Source organism: Tamandua tetradactyla, chromosome 9, assembly GCF_023851605.1.
Source record: "Tamandua tetradactyla isolate mTamTet1 chromosome 9, mTamTet1.pri, whole genome shotgun sequence".
In the NCBI taxonomy this organism is placed as follows: Eukaryota; Metazoa; Chordata; class Mammalia; order Pilosa; family Myrmecophagidae; genus Tamandua; species Tamandua tetradactyla.
This window is the reverse complement of record NC_135335.1, coordinates 9,615,571-9,641,022: the sequence shown is the minus strand read 5'-3', so window position 1 is coordinate 9,641,022 and position 25,452 is coordinate 9,615,571. Positions and strand designations below refer to the sequence as shown.

The window sequence follows — 25,452 nt, the reverse complement described above, 5'->3', positions numbered from 1 at the left end:
GCTTGTGCATTGGCTCCCTGTGTCTTGAGGGAAGAGTTTACTCTCTCTTCTTCACAAAATTAAATCAATAACTCTTCATCAATAATTTATTGTCATTAGGATCCTAAGTGCTGGAGACAAAAGACCTAAACTGGTCCTCAGGGCAGAAAATTCTCAGACTAGAGCATTTTTAAAAGCTCCCTCTTTTCTTAGTGTTTTAAACTGGAAAAAAAAATCCGCACAATAATAATATCGTAAGAAGAGAACTAGGTTGCAGGAGGCACAGCTTTGACAGAGTCACTGTAAGAGGTGGTCCTCTTTCCAATGCTGCTTTGGGAGGCTCACTGGCTGTTCTTTCTGAAGAAATATCGAAATGGGAAGAGAGAGCTGCGAGGATGAAAGTGGAGAGGTTCAGACTCTGAGGACTCCTCCCTTCTCCCCAGTTCCCATGAGTGTTTCAATAGCCACGGCATTTTTGTCCCAGTGAACCAATGAATGGAAACTCAAGTCTGGAACAGCATTTGAAAAGGTACCCAAATTAGATTAAACTCAGGAGGGGGAAGCAAAGGAGAACTGCAAGGGGATGGCTGAGCTCTCCACAAAGAAAGAGATTTGCTAACTGTCCTCTGCAAAGAGGACTCTGAAGACCCAGCCCAGATTCTGAGAGAATGGAAACATTCTGGTACCCGAATCATTCAAATGACCAAAAGACTATAAGAGTGGTCTCTGTTCCAGCCATGTTGATGGAACCCCTCTGTGGAGGCGGGTGGGTCCTGTAAAAAACTGAGTAAGACAGTCTTTTTGACTGTGTTCGGAATAATTTACAATAAGGGCCCTTGTTCTCTAATCTCATTTCCATCGTCTATTCTGGACATCATACAGAAACCTCTGTGGGTGATCGGCTTTCTTCTCTATTCTAATTTCCCTCAGAGACTCACTGAAGCAAGCTCTGAAGCTGGACCCCCCACCCCCACCCCCAAGCCGAAGTTTGATGGCAGGAGAGAAAAGTCTGTCTTACCTTAGGAACCCAAAGAAGCCTCTGGTTCCGACCTCTGTAGGTTGTTTAGGTGGAGATGGATTGTTTTGCTGCAATGACGGAACTATCTGCCCTACCAGGCTGTCCTCCAACTTCGAACCTGCAAGAAAAACACTCAGGCAGGGCAAAGGTATCAGTCTGTGGGCTACTTTCAAGTCAGTAGGAGAAGGCAGGGTACCCTGCATGAGCCAAGGGCGGCCTCACACCAGATTTGTCTGAAGCCAGGTAAGTGGTTTATTTTGACCTTCCTGATTTCATCTCAGATCATAAATTGCTATTCTGACCTCGGAGGATTTTCAAAGTCAGGCCCTAGTGATTTATACCCAGTTTAAGACCCAGCTGTCCATCACAGCTGGTATGTCTACATGCAGAATGACAACCTGTTAAAGAACTCACTTGCCTACATCCCTGCTTCTGTGACAACTGCAATCCAGACAGAATCCTCATGCTGGGTAAATATCAGCAAGGTGAAAGGATAACACCTCAGTGCACATTCCCAGCCTTCAGAGCATCTATCTGCATCCTCAATATTAACACTCATGCCCCAAAGGGGGTAGGATGAGCAACAGCTTCCCAGAGATCACTCCTCTTCAAGACAGAAAAGTGAGACACATCCCTACCTCCTAGCTTTTTCTGTAAAATGTATCATCCCACTCTTGGAAATGTTTTGCAACTTGTGGGAGCATAAATTTCACTATCAGAAGCAGAGGCCTCTCTGCAATGGGGCTTCTACTACTTCAGGGTAGGCTCCCAACCTGGCGCATGGCCAACAGGCACTTCCACCCACAGAGTGTGCTCAGGCGTAGAGCTTTGTGCGCCTCTGCTGATCAGAGAACTAAAGGGGAACAAGATAGTTATGAAAGGAGACTGAACCTGGGTTTCCTACAACTTACCCTGTTCCTGGACATCAGTGATACCAGAGGCCGGCGTCCCCTGCCTTTCGGGCTGAGTTTTTCTTTCCCTGTTCTGATACAAAGAGGATCAAGAAAAGCCTTCAACTTTACTCGCTGACAGTTTGTGGTCTAAATGCTACTTGCTGGTGAACTGATAAAACATTAGCGTTGAGGCCTGGCTTTTGGCTGTCCAGGCAGGTTCTACATTTCCTGCTATTGCAATGTCCTTTTTGTGCTTCAGCTTCCTAACCAGTCTCCCTCTAAAACCACAAGGTTTAAGTGCTGAGAACAAACCAAGTTAGGTTTACCTTATATCCCACATTACTGAGTGCCTACTATTGCTAAGGACAGAATATTGAGGTTTCAGAAGTCAGGAGGACCTTAACTTTAACTTGGAGAAAGGTATAATCTAAGGAATAGAGCTGACATATAAACTCAATATTATGAGACAGTGTGGTAAGACTGTAATAGAAGTCTGTATGAAGTGCTGTGGGACCTGAGGAGGACATTAATGGAGCTGGTAGCAGTTAGTCAAAGAGGACTTCACAAAGGAAGTGATGCAATATCTGAACAGGGCCTTGGTGAATTAGCAGGACTTGGCCATGACAGGGGGTCAGTGAGGGCAGAGCATGCAGACAGGGACATGATGTAGCAGGGCACAATGCCATCAGTGAGTAAATACAGTCAGTACGGCTAAAGTGAGGAGCAGCAGAAACATGACTACGGCATAAGCAGCCAGAACAATGCAATACAATCTTTGTACAACTGCTTTAAAGAATTCTCTTTGTGCTCTGAAGGGGACATCCTACAGGGTGGTTTCCAGCCCAGAACATTTCCTAGTAAATAGCCTGGCAGTCGAAAATGTGCTTCATATATTTTCTTCTGCGATCTCTGGCAGCTGGCCACTCCCCTCACACAGCCAGAAACTGAGTCCCTGATCACCCAGCAGCCCTGGTGAGTCTGTGGAGATGTTCTGCTGGTGAACAAACCTATAGCAAGTGGTCATGGACGGTCAAGGTGGGTCTGGGAGGCAGAGGCATGGCAAGCGTCTAGGAAAGTGAGGATATAGTCTCATCCTAAGTATAAATTCTAGGCTAAAAGACAGCCATTTCTGTGAAAGCTTATCTACAAATCCCTCAAGTCAGACCAGATATGCAGCCACCTAAGCCCTCATTCCTATAAAAGTGGGGAAAAAGGAGACCATCCCTTACAATTTGTAGACAGGGTGGAGACGGAATTTAGATGAGCCTGGCCCACTCCTGGTCTCTGGCTTCAGGGAATGACCATTATAAATTTAATGAAACTATGGTTTGGAGCTTAAATCCTGCTGCGCAGAGTAGCCCTACGGAAAGCATTTACTAAGGCTGGCAGTGGGAGCAAGGAGGGCAAAGGCCGTCCTCCCCTAAACCAGGGGAACCTCCCTCACAAGATATTTTAGCTTTTGTGAAATCTTGGGAGAGGGCTTCTCAGGCAAAAGTTGTAAGAAAGGAAAAGACTTTATAGCCTCTGACATAAGACTGAGGGTACCATCTGGGACATAATACTCTGTAAACAGCCCTGATGCAAGGCTATCTTCTGACAGTATGTTCAAAGCCACATCTGCTTAGAAGTACAGTTGAAGCAGAGGTGGGCCAAAACACTACACACGTCAGTCCACTTTCTTTCTGTCTGCTCTCCCTCATTTTTTTTCTCCTCCTAAAGTCCAGAACTCTAGATCCAGACTTGAAATACCAGAGGGAATGGATGTGCTCTTCCTTCCCACCCCACCTCCAACACCTCTTATGAAACAGAGGCCGTATTCAGAATGTGTATTCTTCTACGCTTTTGCCACCGGGGCCCCCACTGTGTTCAGACATGCATGATCCACACTGACTGTGATCCTCTTACACCCTGATGTCCCCCAAAGGGGAGAGAAAATATTAAGCAATGGACCGTAAGTAAAAATTCAACTGTTTCCAGCTCAGTGGCTTACACTGAGAATCTCTGTGATCACTTTAATTTAGGAGAAATCTTTCCCTTCCTGGGAACAGGGGCTACAATGCAGATTGTCTTTGGGCTTTGAGTCAAAAGCAACAAACATGTTCCTTTTGGTTGGGCTGCCTTTTGCTCAGAGATTTTTCTAAACCCAGTATCAGGTTGAAAAGGTAATTATGTTGAGTAAGAAGCTGTGGGCACTGTTCTTGAGGGAAATGATGTGTCAAACTAAGAATAGGTTAGTACGAACGGTAGAGAGTGAGGGAAATGTTCCTTTAATAGTAATTATCTTGGTTGTATAAAGCGTCTTTGTTCTCTTGCGCTTCATGTATCCCACTTGCACTTCTCATTTCTTATTCCTACCTCTCTAAAGGTTGGGAGATACAAGAAGAGGGCAATTGTCTGCCTAAAATTAACTCTGATGGTCAGTTGGCCAAGGCACAACTGGAACCGGGTACTCTGACCCTGCCGATAGAGGCGGCAATCTGTCTGTAAGGGTGCATTCTTCCCACAACTAAGCTGTAAGCTCCTGGTAAGAAGCAAGCAGGTTTTACATAAGTTTGTGTGTCTCAGCACCCAACACAATGCCTTGCAAACAGGAGACAGAATAAGCTTTTTTAAAGGAAAATCATGACACTCCTCTAAAAATATTTTAAAATATTTTTAGTCAGTTAAAATATTTTAGTCAGTTCCCATGATCTTCACAGTAACATCTAAACTCTTTCGCATGGCCTCAAGGTCCTTCACGATCAGCCCTTGCTGACCTCTCCAGTGACACTGCAAAGAACTGTACTCTAAGTGCCAGGTATCCTGGCTTGCAGTCACCAAAGGCATCATACTCTCTTGTTCCATGGCCTCAGCTCTTTAGGCTTCTCTGAGTTACTCTGGGAACTATTCTCTCACCTCCATCTGGTCTGGGTGAGGGTCTCCTTTGTGTTCCCTTTGTACCCTGTGCTTCCTTCTATCCCTGGACATATCACACCTACCAGTAATTGTCTGCTGAGACTCACACTGTTGGCATCTAAAGGGTAGAGCATGGTATCCCTAGTACTTGGCACACAGGAGACACTAAATAAAAGTCCGTTCAATGAATTCATGAGTAAATGTTTTGGCTGATAATTGGTCAACTTAATGGGTCCTGCAAAGGTGTGAGAGAGATGAACTGTCTGAGTTGGGTACATACTTAGGGTCAGAGCTGCTTTGGAGAGATAAAAGAGAAGAGAAAAGGAAGGAGATACAAGGCAAGAATAACAGCCAACAACTATTCAAAAAAAGGGGAGGAAAAGAAAAAGGGCACTAATTTATTTGTTTTTGTTTGTTTCGTTTTTCTGCATGGGCAGGCACTGGGAATCAAACCCAGGTCTCCAGCATGGCAGGTGAGAACTCTGCCTGCTGAGCCACTGTGGCCCGCCCTTAGAGACTCTACTATGAAAAAGAGGCCCTGAATGAGGGAACAACAGATATATGAATACCTAAATAGACTCTATAAATGAAATCAAATGCCATGGGGACAACCATCACTGCTGTAAATGAAGTTCTCTTTCTTAACCGTTTCCTGCATTGCCTATCTCATCTGTAAAAAAAACAGTCATTCTTAGACTCAGACTCCAGAATAGATGAAGGCAAAAATGTTCTAAAGAGAAAATTCTATACTGGACACCACCTCAATTCAATTCAGATCTATTTCTTTATCTCAACTACAGAGTACAAGAAGTGAGGACCTTTTAAAAAAAGGATCCATCAATGTGTGATTACGCAGCCACTTCTGGGACAGAATGTGGCAAGGGTGGAATAGCTGAATGATGTTCTGCAGGCAGTGAAATGTGAGAATGAGTTTGGTCAATTCAGTCTGCACTAAGGACCAAGATGTGCTGGTAAAAGGAATCCCAACTTGTAACAGAGCAGGAACGGCCAAGAACCTGACAGTCGCCATTTTGTTGCTTACCTTCCTTGTTTCCATAAGGGGCTTTTTTTTACTGGGGCTTTGGCTAGAAAGCCCCAACTCGGCCCTGTGGTGGAGAGAAAAAAGCCCAGGAAATGTTACTGGCGGCGGCAACATAACCACATTCAAGTAAATGTGGCCCAAATGAATATTTCAGCAGGTTGGCTATTTTTATACCGCTCCTGGCCTGCAGAATAAATGTGTGGCCAAATTCTCTTTGCGTACTGCTTTAATTCACGGTAAAATCCCAAATGGAGACAGTGATTTGAGGATTGAAAAAGGGAAAATGTAATTGATAGCAAGTATCAGATTTTGAAATACTTGATTGTGCATCAAACTCCAGAGAAAAGGAAGATCTGAGGCCTCATCTCCATGAAAAATTAAATCAAAAGGAACAGAGCAAAGCCTCACAACTCCCAGTACCCACATCCCACCTGGCTTGGAAAGGCGTTTCCTGACTCTTCACTGACATATGCATCTGGAAGGGTGTAGGGTTCAGCTACCTCGTGATCTACCCTCACTGCGCCTGTCTGTCTAGAGGCACACACAGTCTCAGGAAAAGAGCAGCTGCTGTGTGTGAACCTGGGGTGAACACAGTTTGAGCCTGGGAGTAAACCACACGTCGGATTATTCCAGCAGCTCTCTTTGAATGCTAGTAAGAACTGACTTGTCTTACTGACTCATTCTGTCCCTGACAGAGTATTAAAAGGAGAATATATGGTGTAGCCTCTCTAATAGCAACATCAAATTGTTAGGGATGAGCTCAACATTCCTTTAATACTGCAACATGTCGCCCAATAATTGATACAAAACCTCCTGCAAACATTTTCATTTTAGTCTGGACTACCACTTAAAGTAGAGTTCCAAAAGCTTACTGCTCACTGGGTAAAAGAGAGTTATATTTTATTCGTTTTTATTCTTTCAAGGGGTTTCCTATTTTTTTGGTGTACAAACTCTTGTACGTTTTGACTGTGCCTTATGATGGTGCTACCACAGCAGGTACTCACCAAGTATGTGCTGAATTCAGTTGTACAGATCTGATTTTATTTCCTCTCAGCATTCATTTTGATGAAAGGAAGAAGAGGAGACTCCTACTTTGCTGAGGGAAGGAATGCATTCAAATTCTATTGCAAATATTAACTTTCTTTCCTTCCTTAATCTATCTACTCACTGTTAGAGGCAGGTACCAACGAAAACCAGAGAGAGAAAGTGACTCTCCCAAGGGTAGGATCAACTAGCAGCAATAGCTAGCAGAACCTAACTAGCATATAGGATTTAGCTTATCTCCCAACAGCACTGACCTGTCCGGCCTTGGCCTCTTAGGGGAGCTGGGCACTTCCGGGCATCTTCGTTTTCTCACAATGGCTTCTGCTGCTTTTTTCTCAGTTAATACCTTCAGAGAGGAACCAGACTCCTGTGACCCCTCCTTCTCCAGAGCTGCTCACAGTCCATGAGGGCAAAGTGAAGAGAACTCTCATCTTAAAAAATCCCTTTGGTAAAGGCAATTTTTGACACCAGCTTTGCAAGTAAGGATAGACATTCTGCTAGAGATACAGTCTCAAAAGTCTTGCCAAATGTTTTAAAAATGGTCATGGTGATGAATACACAACTATGTGATGATATTGTGAGCCACTGATTATATACTGCGGATGGACTGTGTGTTAAGATTTCTCAACAAAAATATATTTTGAAAAAGTCTTGTGAAAGGGAAAAATATGGCCTTGTATCTACAATTCTGAGAGTCCCTTGGCAGCAACCAAGGGGCAAAGAAAGGAGAAGAGACAAGAGTAGAACTTTTTGGATAACAGGAAGGCATTAAAGGGAATTTTCGATCTGTACAGAAAAGAGCAACTTACCAATTCAAGAGGACTGTTGTTTATTGGTTTTCCTACAATAGGAAATTTGAGTGTCATAATGGATCAAGACTCCATTTCACCCGATTCACGGCCGCTACTTGAAACTGGCCTTAGACAAAATTGCTGTGTGCCCTTCTCCCTTACGCCTGGTACCATTTCTAAAAATACAGTGTCTTCAAATGCTCTTTCTCCCCTGTTTCAGGATGACTGTCCTTTACAAGCTGAAAAGGGTCTGATTTACACTAATTTTTTCCCAACGATATGCCACTTAAAAGGGGGATGATCCCTAGTACAAAAGAAGAGTGGAACTTCAGGCATCCATGACAAATGAAATGGAGAGACACTTTATGGCAAGGTCTTTGCACCCTTTTTCAAACCAAAATGGTAGGTACCTGCCTATCCTTCTATGAGTTAAAAAAAAAAAGTAGCCAGGGCCCTCACAGATTGAAAAATTGGGAGATATTTTAATGACATCACTAAGGTGAAAGTCAATGAATACTCTAAAATGGAAATATTTATGAAATGAGTTATCTTTCACTGAGTGATTACTCTAACAAAGACCTTTATACTTCCCATTGACTAGTTTTTATATATATTTAATTTTTAAAAAACGAGATAGGTACTTTTATTACTCTTCACCATTTTACAAAAGAGGCACAAAAAGACTAAGTCACTTATCTAAGTTCACACAGCTATTATACGGCAAGGACACCTGCATTTGAACCAGATGGTCTGGGTTAGAGCCTGTGCTCTTCACCTCTGACCAGCACAGCACTGGGGCACAGTTCATTTTGCCATATTCAACTTATACTGCTAACCCATGAACATTCAACCTTTCCCTTTTTCTTCTCTACCACTCACACTCCAATCATTGTACTTACCAGGGGACAAGTTTTCTTGTAACCATTTCATTTCCACATAGAGAGTGAAAACAAATGGATAGGGGACCAAGACAATTTCTCCATGTTTGAATTTCAGTTGAGAAACTCTTTCCCATCTGCTTTTATCTGGAAAAGGTGCTAAGGAGTGGGAAAAGAAACCAGTATATCCACCCTTGAGCACTATTTTGAGGCTAAAACTCCCTCTCTTTTCCCTGCCTTAGCCTCCAAACCAATCATGGCTTTGCTGCTTCCATTTGAATCTACAATGTGAGCGGCAGCTCACGTCCAGCCAGGAAAGAAAGGATACAAGGAAATACAATGAAGTGTTCTGTAGAAAATGGTTGTAGATTATCCAGGTTTCCCAAGACCACTCGAATAGAATCCTGAAAAAAATATGTGCAATGACTTTAATACTGTCTAGTCTCAGCCGATCTATTTATCTGTTCTGCCCTTCATCTACCCTATATTCTACTAAAATTGAACCATTCACTGTTCCCCGAACATGCCTTCTGCTTCTCCATTTCTATGCTTTTGCATAGCCTGTTCCCTCTACCTGAAATGTCCTTCCCACCTATCAGAGCATATTCAAACACAACTTATCCTTTAAGGTATAGTTCAAAAGTCAGCTGCAGAAAGCTTTCCCTGATTCGCCAAGTTAGAATTAACTGTTGCTACTCTCAAACTTTGCAATAACTATATTCCTTGTATATAGGTTTTATTTTCCTTACTAGAAGGTCTCCTTGTGGTAAAATATACACCTCATTTATCTTACTATCTCTTCCACAGCATCTATCATAGTGGATGTTTCACAGCAGGTCCTCAATAAATGTATAGTGAATTGAATAAATAATACTGGTATTTATCGGTACATAGTTATTTTGCTTTTCTCTTAAGTCAAACTCTTCTACTCTTTTAAAATCCTATTTTATTAGTGCCTAATTAACCTATGCTTATTAGTCTATACTAATTAAACAATTTGGTATCATAAAAAGATTACTATATTTCTACAAAAAAAATCTGGATTTCAATCCCAGCTTTGTCATTTTACCTCTCTAAGTCTCTTTACCTCATGTTTGAGCTGACAGAGGCAGAAATTGTGTCTTATTTATCTTTTTATTCTCCATCTGGTTTTATTATAATAAATATATACTGAGTAATTACTACGACAGGTGTTATGGTTTTTATATATATTACTGGAGTTAACTGAACACTCACTAGATCCCTATGAGACAGGCATTTCTCCTTATTTTGCAGATGAGGAAAGAGAGGTTAAATAACATATTTAAGGTTATACAGCTAGTAATGTGGAGCCAAGATATGAACCTAGGCAGTGAGTTCCAGAACTTACACTTTTAACCATGAGGCTGTACTGCCTCTCAGTAAATGCCTTCTAAATGAGTAAAAGAGAATAACATCTGTCTCAAAACTACTGACAGTAAGATAAAGAGTACATACATGTAAAAAGCACTTTGGAAACTTTAATATGATATATAAACGTATCTAAATTTGCCATTATTGAGCACTTAGTATGTGGAAGGCACTGAACACATCTATTTCTAATTCTCCCAACAATCTTGAAAACAGACACTACATATTACCCTCACCTGAAAGGTGAGGAAAGAGACCCAGAGAGAGCAAATAACTTGCCCAAAGTCACCCTGTGAATGGCAGAGTTAGAATTCAAGTTCAAGGATGATGGGCTTTCTCCACTCTTCTATGCTTCCTTGAGCTTGTCCGAATCTACTAAAGCAAAGTGAATTAAATTCTGTTCCACACACAATTACAATTAGCAGAAAATTTCCATGATTCTATATTAAGATAACTGTTATTTACAATGATGTCCCTGAGGTCTTACAAGATCCTAAAGCATCTTTCAACACTAAGCCAAAGAGCCATCGGTACCTTTAAGGCCATGTCTCAAAGTTTGGGTATAGTCGAGATCTGTGCTTAAATGTATTTAATTGGTTTCAAATTCTTTGAAATGTGGCAAAGTATGTTTTAGTAAATCACAATAGTCATAAATCAGTGACTTATAGCGTAAGAAGAAAACTAGTTTAAACCTCTGATTTTACAAATGAGGAAACTAAGATCCAGAGAGATAAATTATTTTATCTCTGTGCCAAGGGTCACATGCTAATTAGTGTCTAAACTAGGACTAGAATTCAGGGCCAGCCCCCTGAACTCCTTGTTCAGTGCTTTCAGCAATATACAAAGCTGTTCATCTGCTCAACCTTCTTTCTGTGGGAGAAACTAAAGCTAGAGGAGATGGGTAGAAAAAGCATGAAAATGAAGCGGGAACAAAGCAATTGCAAATGCTGTCAATTAAAATGAAAATCTAGCAGCCTTGTCTGTATATTTGCAGTTGAATTTCCTGGACGTCAAGTATCGGCTGTGGTTGGGACGGTGAGATTTCCCAGAGTCCTGGAAGGCAGCAATTTTCCGGAGGTGCTCTCTGTGCCAGCTGCCACAAAAAAGAGCTGCCCATAGCTGGGAGCTCTGGTGGAAATAAAATAACTCAGTCTCAAAGGTGCTGACACTTCAACTAGGAGAAGTGAAGAAAGTTACAGGCTTTAAAATTCCCTGGAAAAACAACCAAGTTTCTATGCAGAAGAACTTGACAGGGAGAAGTCAATTTATCAATGGGAGGTTGTGCTTTAGTTTGTAGGAAATAATTAAAACCTGCACGTGGACATATCCTCAGTTTAAAGAATAACTTTCCCAGAAGTTGTCTGCTTCTTTCCCTACCTCCAACTCCCGGACGATGACGTCCTTATTTTCTATCTCTTCCCCTCTAGAAGGCAAACAAACAAGAGACAAGTAAACCAAGAAGGAAAGCTCTGGAGAGGGTAGCCTTTAGTAGAGCAAAAATGACCCTTTCATTGAGCTAAAGAAACATGACAAATAACAACTGTGTATGCTGACCCAACAACATTCATGGAAAAGAAGCAATCACCTAGGTGGCATGGTCTGAGGACTGGCATAAACTGTATCAGAATGTCTCCTCCATTAACTTACCAAGACAGAAATTCGCACTGTGAAAGTTAATAATCTGTTAGACCAGTCACACTCAAAGTCTGGTCTGCAGACCCCTATGTGTTCTCAAGACCCCTTTTTGGGGGGGAGATGGGGTCTCCAAGGGCAAAACTATTTTCAAAATAATAAGATGTTATTTGCCCTTTTCATTGTGCTACTATTTGTACTCATAGTGCTGGCAAACTATGGCTGGCAAAACAGCTGGCACCTGAGCAGAAATCTAGGTAGTTGCACTAAACTGTACTAACAGTCACAGTCATCTTTCCCACAATACAGGGGGAAAAAAATCCAGTTTCATTTAACACCCTTGACGAAGCAGTAAAAAGTTATTAAATCTCAACTCTTGAATACATGTCTTTTTAATAAATTATGTGACAAAATGGAAAATAGGAGATATGTATACAGCACTTGTATTGCGTGCTAAAACACAAGGTTTAACTCATGGAAAAGCACTTATTCGAATATTTACGTGGCAAAATGAATTAGATGCTTTTTTCATGGAATGATATTCTGCTTTAACAAATTGGCTGACAGATCAACTATGGTTATTATTTAGACTTGGGAATTTGACAGGCTTTTTTTTTTAATTAACAAAATGAACCTGTCATTTCAAGGAAAACAACTGACAATATTGATAAATTTTGCATTTTCAAATGAAATTTTAGATTTTTGGAAAACTTCTATCCATCACCATGAGCTTCACAGCCTCCAAACACTTAATGACCTTTCTGATAGACTGATAGTGATAGTAAGTGTGATTTTTAAAATACTATATAATGAAACGTCAATATCTGGACAATCTGCATAACCCAGTGAACAAATATTTTCCAAATGATTAATGAAATGAACCATATTACAAAACCGTCCTACATAAAAGATTTGTTCGAAGATCAAGATTGACTAATGGGTTTCAATGTAGCAGAATTCTAAAAGTTCACTGGAATAATTTCAGATTCCATATTACAACTAACCTCTAAAAAACCACTACATAAAAAAAAACAGAACTATCACTTATCAGGTCTTGATGCAATGTCAAAGAAGAACATTCACAATGATCTGAGAAGGCTATTAAAATATTTCTACATTTCTCAACTACAAACCAGTATAAGCCTGGCTTTTCTTCATATACTTCAACAAAAAGTCCCTAAATTGAGAAACACCACCTTAACGGAATGCCATTCCTAATTTAGAAACATATGTGAATGATAAGTATCATAAATATAAAACACCTTCAAAAGAAAGTCTTACCTGTTGTTCTTCCGCCAGTCTAATGTACTGGGTGAAGGCAGAGAAGGTAGACCTGTGGGGCTGCACTAAGCAGTGCTTGCAGAGGTTACTTGCCTAGTTTTAAAATTACCTGATGCTGCTGCCGTATCTGATTTTGAATTTATATACACTGGGTCCTGCATGAAGAAACCTCGTCTCTGGGAATGGGTAGGTGAAGGGTTTTAAACTCATTGCTTCCAAATGATAGCCTAAATAAAATAGAAATATTAGAGAGTTACTGAAAAGCTAAGGATGGCTCCTTAGATACAGTAAAGCGGCCTGTGCAATATGCAGCATCTCTTCATGAGTAAAATGCCCAACACTCAGCACCACTGCCTGTGTCTCTGATTCAGATCTTCTACTAATCACTTGCTTGGGTCATGCTCGTACCTGCATGGGAAGGATACATGGTGTGTTAGGACGATTTCTATGTGGAAGTCAGAAGACCTGAGTTCAAGTTTGTTATTTACTTTATGATTTGGGCAAATAACTTCTCTTTCACGAGACTAATAACACTAACGATCTGCCTTGAGAACTCACTGAGCTTTTGTTATGATTAAATACAGGCACCCAAATATCTCTTGAATCTATGCTCTTCCCTCATGCCCACTTTCCCTAGAACCTAGGCAGAGGTACAGAGAGCTTAAGTCAAATAATGAGACAATCCAAATAATGAACTAATAAGAGGCACAATCAGGAAGATCTCTGCTGTTAATTTTAGATAAAGGATTGGCACAACTCTCTGCCACAGTCAATGTAGCACATAAGGATGTGGACTAATGTCATGTTTCCCAGTGGTGGTAAGAAGAGCCTTATCTATTTCACCTCCCAACCACACTTTCTCTCCACCACTGGTGAGGCTGCTCCATCTCCAAAAGTGCTTACTTTGCCCACTACTTACTAGCTTTACTTTTCTTATTCAAAAACTTCTCCCACGTAAAGCAGTCTCTAAGAAATTCAGGAAAGGGGAGAGATGGAAAAAGAAGGATGACACATCTTCTCTCCTCCAAGAGGGCACCTGGTATGCACTCAGAGGTAAAGACCAAGCACACTTAATTTTCTAAGTCACTATGACTTTCCTGTGCCTCTCCCCATATGAAAAGCAGTAATAATCATCCCCGTACTCTATCTGCTCTTCACACTGAAGTATGATGGTTAGGTTCTGGTGTCAACTTGGCCAAGTGATTATGTCCAGTTGTCTGGTCAGGCAAGCACTGGCCTGACCATTGCTGCAAAGATATTTCATGGCTGGTTGATAAATCAGAAGGCTGGTGTATTAAATCATCAGTCAGTTGACTGCATCTGGGGCCGATTACATCTGCCATCAACTAAGGCGTGTCTCCCACAATAAGATAATCCAGTCAGTTGAAGACTTTTAAGGAAGAGAAACTCTTTCACGACTTCTTCAGCCAAACTTCTGTGGGGTTCATACAGACTCTTCATTGGAGGCATTGTTGTCACAGCCTGCCCTATGGATTATGGACTCTTCCATTCTCATGGTTACGTGAGACACCAAATCTCATATTTACAGATCTCTCCTGTCGGTTCTGTTTCTCTAGAGAACCCTGACCAAGAGAGGAAGCTTAAATAATAAAAAATTAGAGAAAGAAGTCCAGAGTTCCCCAGGATCAGCGCTTCCTATATACAATACAAGGTATTGATTTCAGAGAGAGCTGAGATGGAGTAGATAGAACAGGCACAAAGTCCTGGTTTTGAATCTTAGCTCCAATGTCCCCACTTAACTTCTCTGAACCTTGGTTTTCTTATTTATACATAACAAACAACAACTAATTTTCAGCTATGCTGTAGTCTAAGTGATTTATATAAATCTCACTTAAGTCTCACAAGTCAGTGAGATAAGTAGGCTAAATTTGATAGATGAAGAAACTGAGGCACTGAGAGATTAAGTAACCTACCAACAGCTATGAATGTTAGAGTTGGAATTCTAACAGAGGCAGGAGACTAGACCTAGACTCGATGCTATTAACCTCCACACAAGTCTGCTTCCTGGGATTATTATGAGAAAAAAAACAAGATAATGCATTTAAAATCAATTTGTAGGCAGTAAAATATCATAGATATATAAGAGACTATATTTTCTCCATATTATTCTGTTGTCATTTCTGCTCGGCATGGAAAACTCTTGTATGGTGGCAGTCAGAGATCTATGAGCCCAAAGGGTGGAATTTTCCAGAATAAAGTTCAAGACTAGGGCTGCCAGTACAGAAATACTCCCATGTCTGATCTCGGCTGCTTGGGATCAGAATGACAGAAGGTTGGAGTCAGAGCCCATGAGACATTTTAGGCTAGAATTACAGTTAAAAGCAAAAAGAAAGAGTTGGTGCCAACTGCAAATTCACCAGGAGAGTACTGTTCATATCCTGAGAAAAAGTTGCTGAAGCCCCATACCTAGATGTGACAGGAACCCAGGCTAGATTTGATGGACTTTTTGGTGCCAGATGACTTTTCTGAGTAGGCAGGGAGCCCACCTAGGGAGGATTTTGACAGTTGCCACCAAAATTTAGTTCTCAGTTATTAAGATGGGTCCTCTAAGATGCAGCCACCTCTCCTCACAGGCCAAGAACTGTGGGCATAAGAGCAAAGGAAATGAAGGGCATTTTCTGGAAATGATAATCCAGAGGGGAAACTGTATGTGCTATGCCACAGCTGGCTGTCTGAAAGAAGAAAAAAACAATCCTCTTCTAGCTAGGGCCTGTTCCTGTTAATTGTTGGCTGCCCACTTCAGAAATGAACACCACACACTAATTACTCATTTGAAAATAAAGATTAGACAGCATAATTCAAAACAACCACACAGTAGCAGTGGTTCAAAGATTTCACTGTAGCCATGGTGACACTATGTCCAGTAACTATTATTAAGTTGAAAGGGTCTTACAGATGAAGAGCCAGGCTCAACCCATTTTTACCTGGTTGCAAGGTATGATGAAGAAACGTTATAGACAGTATGAGATAGTGGGAAAGACATAAGATTTGAAGTTTGAGGACCAAGGTTTAAGTCCTATTTCTACCTTTTATTAGATCCTAAGCAAGTCCTTAGTCTTTCTCAAAAGATTTTGAGAAAGATTTTGATTTAATTTCTCAAAATCGATTAAATGGAGATTCCATCTGTCCCAGGAAGAATTTGTGGGAATTAAATGAGGTAATGCTGTAAACAGCACTTCACAAACTCTAGGGTATTATATGAATGTTTGCTGTTATGAAAGATTTTAAGAGGTTCTCTCTTACTACTTCACTTAGACTAATTCAAGAGATCAAAGCTGATTAGTTTTAATCTCAACGCAAAATCTGACAGATCTGAACTGAGGACCTTTACTTGAAAATACCCCATAATTAGATTTAAGTACCATATAGATACTGATGCTAGAAAGAGAAGTTTTTCTCAAGGTTTCAGTAATTTGTTTTTCATAAAGAAATATCTGGATCAATGTACAGACTTTGGAGCAGGGTTGAATGCTATACAAGGTTAATGATTCTGATTCTTGAGGTTGAAGGAGATGATGATAAGGAAATACTATGACTAAATATATGTGGTGATATTTGATGGGAGAACTCTCTATAATGTTGAGGAATAAAAGAACTTCCATAAGTACTTATTCAGAATACATTTACTGAGCAGATCCAACACCACAGGCTCTGTAACTACTAATGAGCGTGGGTAACAAATATGGAAAATCCCACTGCTGCTAAGAGTTCAAAACTCAAGTTTTAGAATTGAGAGTAAGGACAGATGACCAGCTTCTTTTCCCACCTTCAGTACTCTTCGCCTGTTCTCAGGGCTCTGCCTGCTTTTACTGAAGAGGATTTGGATTCTCTGAAAGTCTGTGTTTCCAACGAAATTCATGGGTGCCTACAGTTGGAAGTACCCTTCATTTCAGAAGGGAAGAGAGGGAAATGACTTCACCAAAGAAGGAAACGACTTCCACAAAAGTCACGTAATCCAATATGGAACTAGGACTAGACCCTCAAGATTGTTGATTCCTTGGCCCATGCGTTTTCCATTACAATACCTCTCCTGTTCAGTTATATTACCAAACTATTAACCCTGGTCACTCTCGCTGAAGGCAAACTCAATCCAGGTATGGAGAAATCAAGCCAAAATGTAAGCTTTTCTGATTAAAAGTTCTTAGAATTATATCTTGGGGTGTAAAGGGCTACACTCACATGTGTTTGTCTTCAAGCTCTGTTTTCAAAAGGCCTTGTAGACAATTCAATAAAAGAAGAGTGACCCTTAAGTTACTCTTGCACCTAAGTACCTCTTCTACTTTCATCTCAACCATCCTAGAAGCTAAAGAAAAACTACCTTTGGTCAACAGTTCCAGGATTGTGCTCTTAATTCTGGAAAAGCAATGGAATGGTACCTCATCTCATCACTCTGCTCAGTAGCTGGGGCTTGTTTCCTCACCCATAAGATGGGGGTAATGTCCATCGTGCAGGGTGATTAGGATAATTCCAATGAAATAATGCATGTATAACTGCTTATTATAGTTCTCAGCACTAAGACTATTCAATAAAGAATAGCCTTTTCTCTTTTTTTAAAAACAAAGTGTCAAGGGATATGGGACAAGAAGAGACTGACCTAAGACCACACAGGATATGGCTGGGCTTATTGATGATATCATTCTAAGTTTTTAAATTAGGTTTCTTCCCACTCTTTCTGGTAAGGCAAAAGCTTTAAAATGCACTGGCATTTCTGCAGGAATAGATTTGCCTCTGGAACTGCATCAGGTTTTGTTTTGTTTTGTTTTGTTTGAGGGGGAAGGCAATTAAATCTTCTGACAAAGAGGTAGAAAGATGCCGTGAAATGAAGTCAAAAGGCCTAGAAGACAACTCAATAGAGAGAAAGGAGTGACCTGAAGTCATTCTTTGTATCTTAGGGCCTCTGCTACTTCCACCTTAACCATCCTAAAAGCTAATGAAAAACTGTCTTTGGTCAACAGCTGTAGGACTGTGCTCCTAATTCTGGAGGAACAACAGAATGGTACCTCATGTCATCACCCTGCCGAGTAGTTGTGGCTTGTTATATGAAGACCACCTGTTAGCATTCACATCACATTGAATTCAGTGCAGCACTCTTAAAATGCTACCAATCCCAGGAACCCAAAAAGCACCAGATGTAAAACTGTAGGCCATGAGGAACATCTTGGGTGGAAGAGAAGTATAGTAACCTGGAAAAAAGTGGGCAAGGATAACAGTACTATGAGATGAGGTGTGCTGGTTTGAAATGATGTATGTACCCCAGAAAAGCCACGTTTTACTCCTAATCCCACTTTGTAAAGACAGCTCCTTTTTCTAATCCCTATTCAGTATTATATGTTTGAAACTGTAATTAAATGATCTCCCTGGAGATGTGATTTAATCAAGAGTGGCTGATAAGCTGGATTAGATGGAGGAGTGTATCCACCCATTTGGGTGGGTCTTGATTAGCTTCTGAAGTCCTATAAAACAGGAAACATTCTGGAGAATGGGAGATTCAGAGAGAGCAGAGCAGAACGACATAGCCACAAGAAGCAGAGTCCACAAGCCAGTGACCTTTGGAGAAGAAGAAGGAACATGCCTCCCGGGGAGCTTCATGAAACAGGAAGCCAGGAGAAGCTAGCAGATGACGCTGTGTTCGCCATGTGCCCTTCCAGATGAGAAAGGAACCCTGACTGTATTCACGATGTGCCTTTCCAGATGAGAGAGAAACTCTGACTGTGTTCGCCATGTGCCCTTCCACTTGAGAGAGAAACCATGAACTTCATCAGCCTTCTTGAACCAAGGTATCTTTCCCTGGATGCCTTAGATTGGACATTTCTATAGACTTGCTTTAATTGGAACATTTTATCAGCCTCAGAACTGTAAACTACCATCTTATTAAATTCCCCTTTCTAAAAGCTGTTCTGTTTCTGGATATTGCATTCTGGCAGCTAACAAACTAGAACATGAAGTTATACACCTCAGCTAAGCAGTGAGTCAGACAGCGAACATTTATTGAGAGCCTACTATGCATGAGGCACTATTCTGGGCTCAGACACAGTAGCTATCAAGAAAGACATGAGTGGGCCACGGTGGCTCAGCAGGCAAGAATGCTTGCCTGCCATGCCAGAGGACCCGGGTTTGATTCCCGGTGCCTGCCCATGTAAAAAAAAAAAAATCAACAAATGGTGCTACAATAGCAGGATACTCACATGGAAAATAATGAAATGTGACCCTGCCATACAGCATAAAAAAAAAAAGACATGAATCCTTGTTTTTAATGGCTTGCATTTCAGAAGGTGGGGAAACCAACAATAAACACATAAGTAGATATGATTTGAATTACTGTAAGTACTAGGAAAAAAATAAAAGTTACACCATTAGGTGAGCTGCTCTGAAGCAGTACATATAGGGAAGAAAACAAAAAATGAAAAATGCATCAGCAGTTTCAGAAGAGCAAATGGTATTTGAATTATTTTTGAAAAGATGGAGGAAATATCCTTAGCTGTGGAGGAAGCAAGCATCTTTTGATACAATTTTGAGCTACAAACTCTGAATTCTTAACTTATATAACTTGAGGGGTTTAGTGACAGAAGAAAGTTACAGGGGAAGTGTTAGAAGAAATCTTCCAAAATATACAGCTTTGTTCTTAGTGTGAAACATTGGAAGATTCTGAGGAAATTATGTTATTAAGAAAACTAAATGATTTCTCATATAAAAGGAGCAAATTTCAGAAAATTAATATTTTACTAACTTTAATCTGATTCTGGTAAGATATTGAGGGGATAAGAATTGTACTCACTAGGTTTACAAAAAGATATACCTGACATGCAGACATGAACATTTCACCAAGATCATGTCAAGGGCAAGACAAAATTCAGACCTTTCGCTAAAACAAGGTAGTCCAGATGAATGAAGGGTGTCAAGAATGAGCTTACCTCATGAACTGGCCTAGACTCAATAGCTTCAATTCTTCGTATTTTACCACCTGGGCATAGATATAAAAAAATAAAATCAGATATTATTTATTGCCAGGAAACAGCAAACTTTTTTATACATATTTTTATTAATTTGTTAATTTTTTTAAACATAACAACAAACATTCTTACCATATGACCATTCCATTCTACATATATAATCAGTAATTCACAATATCATCACATAGTTGTATATTCATCATCATGATCATTTCTTAGAACATTTGTATCAATTCAGAAAAAGAAACAAAAAGAAAACAGAAAAAAAAATTCATACATACCATACCCCTTACTCCTCCCTTTCATTGCTCACTAGCATTTCAATCTACTAAATTTATTTTAACATTTGTTCCCTGTATTATTTACTTTTAATCCGTATGTTTTACTCATCTGTTGAAAAAGTAGATAAAAGGAACATCAGACACAATCAGACACAAGGTTTTACAATCACACAGTCACATTGTGAAAGCTATATCATTATACAATCATCTTCAAGAACCATGGCTACTGGAACACAGCTCCACATTTTCAGGCAGTTCCCTCCAACCTCTCCATTACATCTTGACTACAAGATGATATCTATTTAATGCATAAGAATAACTTCCAGGATAACCTCTCGACTCTGTTTGGAATCTCTCAGCCATTGACACATTTTGCTGTTTCCCCTTTTGGTCGAGAAGTAGGAAACAGCAAACTTTGAAAGACTATCAGACCATAGGGATCTGATGGTAAATAGGTCTTCACAAAAAAAATTATAGAAAGCTCATATTTATAAAGCAATGTCAATTTATATAATGCTTTCATATCTGTTATCTCACATGGTTTGAAAACTTCTACCGAAGTAGCTAGGGCTGATTCAGCTAATTTACATTCTGTACTAACTACTCTCATAAATTTACACTTATTTCACAAATATTTACATGCCTAACATGTGCCAGAAACTAAGCGCTGGAGATAAAATAGCGAGAAAGACGGATTTGGTTCCCGCCTGCACAGAGCTTTCAAGTAATTTTAGGTGAGATGATTGCTACAAAAAAGGATAGGGTGCTATCTATGGGAACATGTTATAGAGAAAGCTAACCTAGCCTTGAGCACAGGGCAGCTCTCCCTAAGTAAGTGATTCATATCTGAAGGATGAGTATGGACTATGGAAGCACAAGTAGCAAATGGATGTGGGGTCTGGGGTGGGCACAGGCAGCAGTTACAAGAGTTCTCGGGTGCAAGAGAAGTATAGCAACCCGGAGTAAAGTGGGCAAGAATGACAGTACTATGAGATGAGGTTATACACCTCAGCTAAGCAGTGAGTCACATAGCAAACATTTATTGAGAGCCTACTATGCATGAGGCACTATTCTGGGTTCAGACACAATAGCTATCAAGAAAGACATGAGTCCTTGTTTTTAATGGCTTGCATTTCAGAAGATGGGGAAACCAACAATAAACATATAAATAAGTAGATATGATTTGAATTACTGTAAGTACTAGGAAAAAAATAAAATAGGGTTTTATAGTTGAGAGTCACTGGGAGGCTGTTTCAGTCTGTATGTGAAAGGGAAGGCCTTTCAAAAGAGATCACAACAGGGCGGGCCGCGGTGGCTCAGCGGGCAAAGTGCTTGCCTGCTATGCCGGAGGACCTCGGTTCGATTCCCGGCCCCAGCCCATGTAACAAAAACGGAAAAACAAAATACAATAAAGCAAGAAAATGTTTGGAGATGTTTCCCTTTCTTCTATCCTTCCTTCCTTCTCTCTCTCTGTCTTTCCTTTAAAAAAAAAAAAAAAAGAGATCACAACAGAACTGAGGCCTTACTGGAAAGAAAACAATCATGTAAAGATCAGAGGGAAGAGCATTCCAGGAAGGAAAAAAAACAACAGCAGGCACAGAAATCTCACAATGGGCAATTTATTGGACAGAAAGGTTACTGTGGGTGAATACAGAGAATGAAGACAGAATACGGGGAGAAGTCTGAGATAGGATAGGAGCCAGACCATGTAAGGCCTTGTAGGTCACTGTAAAGAATTTAGATTTTATGCTAGGGATTTTTATGAAGGGGAGTGAACTGATCTATGTTTTAGAAGTATCACTCTGGCTACTGAGAGTAGACAAGACGAGAAGCAGGAAGTTGAGTTAGAAAACTCCCAAAGAAATCCAGGAGAAAGAAGCTGCTGATTTGGACTTGAAGTCTTGGCAGTTACTGAGAAGTGGTTGGATTTGAGGAACGTTTTAGACCAACTGATGGACTAAAAGTGGGAATCAAGGATGACTCTTAGGTTTTTGGTCATTGCAGTTAGGTGGATAATGGTAGATACTTTATTCTGAGATGGGGGGTTACTGGAGGGGAAGAGACTTGGGGAGAAAAACTAATAGTTCTATTTCAGTTAAGTCGGAGAAGCCTATTAAACATCCAAGTGGATATACTAAAGGGACAGTCTCCTAGCTTGCAAGGGATGGAAATCACGATGGAAACGTAAATTTGAGTCTTCAGTTTTTAGATGGTATCCCAAACCACTGAAGTGGATGAGATTCTTAATGGAGATAGAGAAGGGAAGAAAGCCTTCCTTAGAGGCCAGGTTATAGATTGTGGAGTCAACTCTAAGAGCAATAGGAAGCCACTTAAGGGTATTAAATAAAGAAATGACATGCCCTGACAGCTTTAAGTTAAAACAAACAAACAAAAAAAACCCCAAAAAAAGCCCTTTGGTTGCAACGTGGGAAACAATCCGGAACAAGAGCAAATGAAAGGGAACCAGCTAGGAGATTCTCATGTTTCCAGGCACACGGTGACAACCACCTGGTCTACAGAGATGAGAGTGGAGATGAAGAAAAGTGGACTGGTTAGAAAGGTGCCTAGGAAGAAGGATCACCATGATTTGATGACCTGCTGGGTTGATGGAGCAGGAACAGTCCAGGATGACACCTCAGTTGCTTGAGCAACTAACTGAAGAGATCAAAGTGCCACTTCCTGAAAAGTTAAGCTTTTGAAAGCTTTGAAAGTTAAGTTTTTGAGGGGAAGACCTTGACTCCATATTTAGAGATGCTGAATCCTGATGTGCCTATGAACTATCCATGGAGAGATTCAGAGTAGACTGTTAGATATTGTGGTGGATTTACTAACCACAGATGTGCAAAAGAAGGAACTGACGTTCAGGGAAGTAAAGGACGTACAGTAAAGTACACCAGCTTGCTTCTTCCTGTCCATTTTCTCAGATCTAAGATTCAAGGACCTCAGATGTTGAGAAAAAAAAAAAAAAGAGTTCTGAGTGCCATGACTCAAGTATTTACTTCCATGGTTAAATCAGGCATTTGAAAGCCAGCAACGCATTCAAATCTTTAAGACACGATGTGACAGGATATGTTTCAAGGGTAAATGTCTTGTTTTCATGGCAACCTCTAAGCCTGGGTAAGAGGATGATTGCAGACAAGAACACTTTTGTTATCAGGAGTTTAAAAATAAAAAAAAGGGTGGGCTGAGGGGAACAGAGTGGGGAGGGGACCCAAAAGACTAAATCACTGCCCCAGGCGGCATGAAGCGCTGGGTGTGGCGTGGCGGAAAGCAGCCTTCGGGGTCGTGCTGCTGCTCACTCGCCTGTGGAAGGGGTGGGGGCGGCAGACAGCTCAGCACAGGCTGGGCGCCCGGCCCATGGGTGCCAATTCCCTGCCTGCCCCCCTGCGCCCCCTCCCACCCTCCCTGCCTGGAACCCCAGGTCCCGCCCGGCGGCCTCCACGTCGAGGCCCTCCCTGCTGGGCCTCGAGGGTGCTGGGCGGGAGGCCCCGCGGGTCGCAAAATGTCCAAAGAGGCCCGAGGCTGAGAAGATTAGCAGCTGCGGGGGGTGGGAGGGGGTGGGGGATGCTGGGACCAAACATTTCCCTCCAGAAAAAAATAAAGAAAGAAAGGAAAAACCCGCCTTCGGGCACGAGGCCGCGACGTGCCGTTACCTCAGAACCCAAGAACCTCAGCCAGGCTCTGTCTCATACACTGAACAGGGGTCTTTCGCGCCTCAGAAAAGGGGCCTCGGCCGGGGACCCACAAACGTGCGCTCCCGGAAAACCGGGAGGGTCGCCGACCTCCGCGCTAGAACCGGACTGAGGGTCTCGCTCCGCCTCTCGCCCGCGACGTCGGAGCTCGTGCCGCGCGCCCGTCGGGCTTCTGCGCACGCGCGGCCGCGCTCTTTCTCCCCACCCCCCCGCCTCGGCGCCAGGCCGTCGTCTGGGCATGCGCGCCGCTGCAGCGTTGCCGGACGATCCGCGGGTTGGACTGGGAGCTGCGCGGGGCTCCACCCGCCCGAGCGCTCAGGCTGGGGGTTCTTTCAGAGGTTCCCCGGTTTATCTGCGTGATGTTTATTTCACACCTACTTCAGTGTGCCTGGCGTGGTCGGGTCAGGAGCTGGCCACTGCGAAGCCCTTCCTGCCCGCCGTCTGTCGTGCAGGGTGCTTTCCATATCCGCTGGTCTTTTCTCCTCACCGCCTGTAAGTGCTGAAATGCAGGTATTAACATCTCAATTTTAAAGAAGCCCGGCAAAGGCCAGCGCAAGGACTGGAACACACGTCTGTGTGATTGCCAGAGTCTGAGCACCTTCCCTGCCACTTCAAATTCTGACGGTGTGATCAGTGATGAACGGAATTGGCCCTCCCACACCTGCCCCGTAGCGCTGGGTGTGCCATTTTCGTGACGGTGGGCTCCTGGCCATGCATCTTCTCCCTTTAGTCCTTCTGCATTCTCCTTCCTCCATCTTCGCTGCTCCTGCCTTTTCCACTGCGTGGAATGCCTCCCGGACCCCTAAACCCACCCCACTTTAAAATAGTACTCCATCCCTCTCCCCATTATAGTAAACTTCTTGAAAGATTATTCTTGTTCATCTTTTCATACTCAGGGGAAGTAAACAACTACTATGCAAAGACCTGGGGAAGCGTGGCAGAATAATAATAATAACAAAAAGGGTAAGGGGGAGAAACTGGGTCTGTCGGGGTGCATCTGCCCCGTCCAGTGAGGGTATCAGCTATCCAGACCTCTAACAACACGAAGCTTACAGCAGGGTGGTGTCACTCCTGGATCTTTTGATTTTTCAAGAGCAGCTAGAGGGCTGATATGCTTTGGAACTCTCCTAAGTTAAACATTTGGAGCTGTTTGAAAAACTTGGGCACACTGTGTGAGCTGCAGCTAACCCATCGTGGGCAGGTGCACCTCTGGAGCCATCCATTTGTGACTTCTGACCTTGCTTCACATAGAGTAGAAGTTGACCATGTTGATGGGATTTGAGTTCCAGCTGTGGCATCCTTCTGTCTGCTGTTAGGTGCACATTCCTTGTGTTCTCCATGCCTGAGAACTAAGAGAAAGATCCTTTTTCGGTTGGAGTGTGGCAATGCAGGGTGAAGAAACCATGGTTCTGGTAAAGCTGTAGAAAACTACTCTGTACCTGTGCTGTTTACTTGTAACCTACCTATCTGGATATTGTTTGTACTTAAGATTGGGGTAAAGAAAGTCATAACTCGTAAATGTCCATCTATGTGAAATGCATGATGACTCCCAGTACAGGAGGGTCCGTAACCATGTGTGAAGGACAGAGGAAGTGAGCTTTGTTTGGACACACATAACCAGCCTGCAGGGAAATTGGCAGAAACCCAGAACATTCCAACCAGAGAG

The 25,452-nt window shown here is 41.8% G+C and overlaps 1 protein-coding gene across 2 annotated transcripts; it reads right to left on the bottom strand.

Moving 5' to 3' along the window:
• Positions 1-64: 64 nt before the first annotated feature.
• On the bottom strand, positions 65-23,954 carry MAJIN (membrane anchored junction protein). 2 transcript variants are annotated; one of them, XM_077115799.1, is made up of 12 exons: positions 23,748-23,954; positions 19,775-19,824; positions 12,952-13,069; positions 11,307-11,352; positions 8,869-8,944; positions 8,562-8,687; positions 7,681-7,712; positions 7,126-7,217; positions 5,828-5,891; positions 1,909-1,981; positions 998-1,115; positions 65-366 (listed from the first exon to the last, which is right to left on the bottom strand). In XM_077115799.1, exons 3-12 carry the CDS (start codon positions 13,050-13,052, stop codon positions 321-323), a joined length of 774 nt encoding a protein of 257 aa, XP_076971914.1. In that variant the 5' UTR covers positions 13,053-13,069; positions 19,775-19,824; positions 23,748-23,954; the 3' UTR covers positions 65-320. The 2 variants fall into 2 exon arrangements, with proteins under 2 accessions (XP_076971914.1, XP_076971915.1); XM_077115800.1 differs by having other exon boundaries at positions 23,877-23,946.
• Positions 23,955-25,452: the final 1,498 nt, after the last annotated feature.